Source organism: Gekko japonicus, unplaced genomic scaffold, assembly GCF_001447785.1.
Source record: "Gekko japonicus isolate JY-2015 unplaced genomic scaffold, Gekko_japonicus_V1.1 scaffold19, whole genome shotgun sequence".
In the NCBI taxonomy this organism is placed as follows: Eukaryota; Metazoa; Chordata; class Lepidosauria; order Squamata; family Gekkonidae; genus Gekko; species Gekko japonicus.
The window spans coordinates 1,784,825-1,790,034 of NW_015164664.1; the positions used below are offsets into that span (position 1 = coordinate 1,784,825).

Below are 5,210 nucleotides of genomic sequence, written 5' to 3' on the forward strand. Positions count from 1 at the left end.
GGCTTACAAACTCCTTTCCCTTCCCCTCCCCACAACAGACACCCTGTGAGGTGGGTGGGGCTGAGAGAACTCTGACACAAACTGCTCTTTTTCAAGGACAGCTGTGCCACAGCTGGTGACTGACCCAAGGTCACATCAGCAGGTGCAAGTGGAGGAGTGGGGAATCAAACCCGGTTCTCCCAGATTAGAGTCCGCACACTTAACCACTGTACCAAACTGGCTCTCAGTGGCTTGCAGTGCAGAACAGCTTTTCCCCTCGGCAGATGCCTGATTAGCTGAGTGGGAGGAAAGCATGGGGTTGGCTCACAAGGAGACCAACTGTGCATGTTTGATTACTGTCGGGGCAGCTAAGGCTGCAATCAAGCCAGGGCTGGTCCAGAAAGCAGCTTCTAGGTACAAACGCAGCCAGGGATCCTTTGCAATACAAGTCTTCTTGACCTCTGCTGAGTGCCTGGAGGCAAGAGCTCAATGATCATGATGGTGTTGGACGGAATTTGCATCTGGCCTGTTGCCAGGCACTTCAGGCGCTTCGTCTTGGCTCCTTGCTCTCAGGGGAGGCTCTTGTCTTTGAGGCTCTGAGGGAGAATGCCTGCTTTGCATGCAGAACACCCAAAGTCCAGTCCCCAGCACCTTCTAGTTAAAGGACTGGGAGACGCTTCAGTCTGACAAGCTGCAGAGAGCCGCTGTGGGTTGGGGCATCAGTGGCACTGGGCTGCACGTGACCTGACTCAAATATAGGGCAATGTCACTGGGGCTGGGTACAGGTGGTGTGCAGGTACAGTGTGTGTTCCTGACAGGGGAAGGTGAGCATGAAGCAAGGATGGAAACCTGAACTAATTACAAAGCCTCTGCAGGCAAAAATATGTGTTTTCAATTCAGTTTTAGTTATAGACGACTGAAATGTTAACAGGTTGCTTCTACCGGGGAATATGGATCAATACACTTAGAACATAACAAGACGGGAAAAGAAACATCAGCTTAGAAGGAGAGGGACTCGCTTTGATTTTCAGATAAACAACCTGCAGGCATGAAGAAGATGACCCACAGGCCCTGTTTCCAGGGCAGCTACAATGCTAGGGTGCGCTGGATTGGTCAAGCATGACCAGCCGGAGAATCGCCTTGCAGTCAAACCTCGCCCTGCTTCGTGCTGCAAAAACAAGGTTGCCATCCCTGTGATACCACCACAACTTCCCACAGTAAAAGATGCGGGGGGAGAGTTGAAATGACAGCCCCACATCAGCACAGCAGAGAACAAGGGCTGGCAAAGGGCAGAGTAAACATCACTGCCTGGCCTGGAGGAGCTTCCAAAGTGGCATATTAGTGAGCTGCTGCTTAGGCACCTGAGAAGCATTTCAAAATGGGCCAAAACACCTGCAGAATCTCTGGGCCCAAATGCCCAGCCCTGAAGGCAGGTGAATATTATGGCAGCATTCCAGGGGGTCTGTGGTCTGTGAATCTCAGAGGAACGTGATCATACTTTGGCTTGACATTCAGACATCCTCCCCACTGTTACTAATCTGCCAGGCTCTTGCCAGTCTTGAAGAGCAATCAGGATGGGGCTCCCAGTTTCCCAAGGGCTCAAAGAAGGGATGGTGAGCCGCTAATGGCTTTGAATCACAAAGGAATAGCATTGAAGTTGCATCCCACAGCTTCAACTGGAGCCACAGGAGCTGCTTGCACAATGGGATAATTGTGATGAGCAGGTTAACATTTTGGAGGACTGCAGCGACTGTTTCCTTCCCTTCTCAGTCTCCTTCAGCTCTCTGGGGCTGAAAACAATCAATTGGCAGCGGCAGGGGAGGGGAGGGAACTCTTCCGGAGCAATTGCTCTTTTAACAGAAGATCACTGGAGGGGCCAAGGAGCTGTTTGCAGTGGAAGCTCTTCAGTCGTCCCCCCCCCTCCATACCCACCGTCCGTCCCTCCCTCTGCATAGCTCTCTACTTTCCTTGGGCTCCCTACACTTCATACACTGCCTGACAGACATTTGCAAATAAAGCTCCAGGTTGCACAGCCTGAGGTCCAGGGGCTTTTATACCAGTCGTGCACTAGGTGGGCCCCAAGAGGTTCTTCTGCCCCCAGTGAGATTCAGGGTGGCTTCCTGCTGCACTGGCCTGCCATTGGCTCTGGAGACAAGAGCTTCCCAGGCTCCTCTCTTCTGCGGCTGGTGCCGACTTACAGCTTCCCTTGTGGTGTTTGCCTTCAGCTTTGCCCCACCTCCCACTGAGATCCCACAACAGCCAGCCAGTGTGGTGCGGTGTTTAAAGTGTCAGGTTGAGGAGACCTGGGTTGGAAACGCCACTCAGCTGTGAAGCTCACTGTGTGACCGTGGGCCAGCTGGCTGGCCATCCTCTGCCTGGCCAAGCCCTGCTTCGCAGGGTCGTTGTGAGGATAAATTGGAAGAGGGGAGAACTGCCCTGACCTGCTTGAAGGAAGGACAGGATTAAAAAACAGAAAAGAACGAGAGAGAGAGAGAGAGAGAGAGAGAGAGAGAGAACCCCAACCTGATCTCCCAGTCCCCACTTTAAGGCTCACTTTCTGCTCTGTTGTGATTTTAGCCTCAGGGCCTCCAGGTTCTTTCCTCAGGTCCCAGCCCTGTGCTTCCTGCCCCCATTCAGAGCTCAAGTCTGACGGGCTTCAAGCCTCAGCCTTCCCACCGGACTGGCCTTCCTTTCCACGCTTACTGATCCATGCAGCCTTGAACGTCAGTTAGTAGATATGCCCTTCCACCAGCTGAGAGAGGCTCCTCCTCCTGGGCCCACCATGAAACAGGGAAGAAGGGAGGAAGTGGCACCTACCTTGGCATCCAGGATGCTTGTTTCCACCCGCGCCACGCCCTGGTTTTCCCGAAACAGCTGGATCTTGCTGACCTTGCTGAACTCAGAGAGCACTGTGGTGAGGTTGGTCTTCAGGTCGATCACGTGGCTGATGCCATGGCGGGGTCCCACCAGAAGCGTGGTGGCCGGCTGCTTCTCATCCTGAGCAGGGACCAAGGTCAGCCAGGGAGGGGGGGTGGAGAGAGGTTGTCAGAATCCAGCCGGCCTGCAAGGGCTGCTGCAGTCTCCTTTCCCTCCCTCCTTCCACTGAGCTGGGCCCCAAGCCAAACATTCTGAGCTCTGCTGGCGGGGTTCCACCTTGGGTGTAAACTGGGCAGAAGGTCACTGCGTCAGAGACTGCTTCTGTGTAGGAGAGGAAGCTTGTGGGTGGCATGGGGACCGTGCCCAGAACAAAGACCACAAGCAGCTTTGATCCTGCTTGCTGAGTGCTTGCAAATGCTCCTTTTGCACATGAGGTACCAAACACTGGTTGGCAAAAGATGTGAGGAATATTTAGGATGGATCTTGTGGGCACTGAAAAACAAGCATGTGATCCTATCCTAGAAGGTCAGACAAGGAGAGCACGTGGCGGCTGGACAGGGTGAGGGAGACACAAAAGAGAACACAGACGTATCCATAAGGTCCCTGAAAGCAAAGGCTGCTGCTAGGTCTGACAGGGCCTAACTACATGTGTTTTGTGTGTCCCCCCCCCAAGTTTTCTGTTGTTCCATGCAGTTCATGTGCGCTTGCAACTTCCCTGCTGGGATCTCCATTTCCAGGTCCACAGGGCCTAATTTGGGTTGGGTTGTGAAGAGAACAGGCTTCAACTTTCCTCCCAGCATGTACCCATCAGGACTCCACCCCAGAAGGAGATGATGCTCATACCTGCCCCCCACCCCTGCACTGGGCTTCTGTCCTGACCCAAAACTTCCCCAAAGTGTTGCTGTTTGCTCCATGTGCACTGATGGCGTACACACAGGTTTCATCAATGGGACAGACAGCACTCCCCTGTTTGGGTAAAAACAGGCAGGCAGGCAGGCAGGCAGGGAGGGAGGGAGGCAGGCATAAGCACCTTCTCACACACTGCAATCCCCATCCAAATACGTTCCCACACTCCTGGGAACTGAGTTCTCGTCAGGGAACTTGCAAACGTGGACCCAAGGACTGTGTAGCATGCAGTTAGGCCCTGAGGATGTCTGCTGACCATGCACTGAGCAAAAGAAGATGAATGGATGAGTGAAGGGAGATGATAAGAGCAGGGGGGGGGGAAGTGGTCACTTTCCCAATGGGAGCCCTGGGGTCCCCAGCACCGTCTCATTGCTCCAGCCCAAAGGAGCAAATTACTGAAGTCAGCCCAAGGGTCCCATAAAGGGGTAAAAAGAGGGGGACCAAAGAAATCAAGCAAAGGTGAAGGGAAGGGATTTAGCATCCCCACTCATATTTGGGAGGCATGGATGATGGCCGGTGGATGACACTTACGACAAATGAAAGCAGAACCTTCCCAGGATGGAGATGGACCATGAGAGCAGAAGCGTCCCTGGATCAACTTTGGCATCACCCTGTGGTGGACACAATGGGGCTTGTGTGGATGAAAAGGAGGAAATATGGGACTATCCTCTGTGCAGGTGTGTATAAAACTGACTAGCTGTTGCAATAATTGGGGTCGGGACCGGGGTCACGCCCCAAACAATGTGATCATGCCATTGTTGGCTCCATAGCAAAGCTATGAATGCCTCAGCATTGAACCAAACCGTTTGACATGGGGGGGGGGGTTGTATTCACAAAGCCCCATCACCCTCTGCATCTGGTTCACACGACCCCTCTGATGCATTGATTGGCGTCTGTAAAGGGAGCCAAGAAGGTCTCTTATGTGACACGGGTACATGTTGATTTGAAGATGAGGATTTCAGTTCCTCAGCAGAAAGCCTAGCCACAGTGGCAGATTGCCAATCAAGAAGTGGGTGTATCTTAAATAGTGTCACTTCTGCTCCAGCATTCTCAAAACAAAACAAAACAAAAAAACCCTCAGCAGTAGAAAAGAGCAAGAGCCCAGTAGCACCGTAAAGGCTAACAAAATTTGCGGCAAGGTATGAGCTTCTGTGAGTCACTGCTCTTCTGAAGAAATGTTGTTACTCTTTAAGGTGCTACTGGACTCTTGCTCTTTTCTACTGCTACAGGCAGACTAACAAAGCTGCCCATCTTGAAAAAAAAACCCTCAGAACAGTGTGTGTGGGATCACAGGAGACTTCCCATCCAGACCTGCTCAGCCTCAGAGATGGAAATGTCTCCTACACCTTCAAGACAATATTCTGTTCACTTATTAAAGAATGGGGGTTCTTGATGCCACTGTAGTGGGGGGTATGACACCACCCTGGAGCTGGGAAAGCAAGACAAGG

General features: G+C 52.5%; 1 protein-coding gene across 1 annotated transcript in view; it reads right to left on the reverse strand.

The window, feature by feature from the left end:
- The window catches only part of FRMPD3 (FERM and PDZ domain containing 3), a 55,284-nt gene that overhangs the window by 17,153 nt on the left and 32,921 nt on the right, over positions 1–5,210 (reverse strand). The window contains exon 14 of the mRNA XM_015408940.1: positions 2,797–2,976. Within this exon, the coding sequence (XP_015264426.1) occupies positions 2,797–2,976 (180 nt within the window). The remainder of the gene's footprint in view (positions 1–2,796; positions 2,977–5,210) is intronic.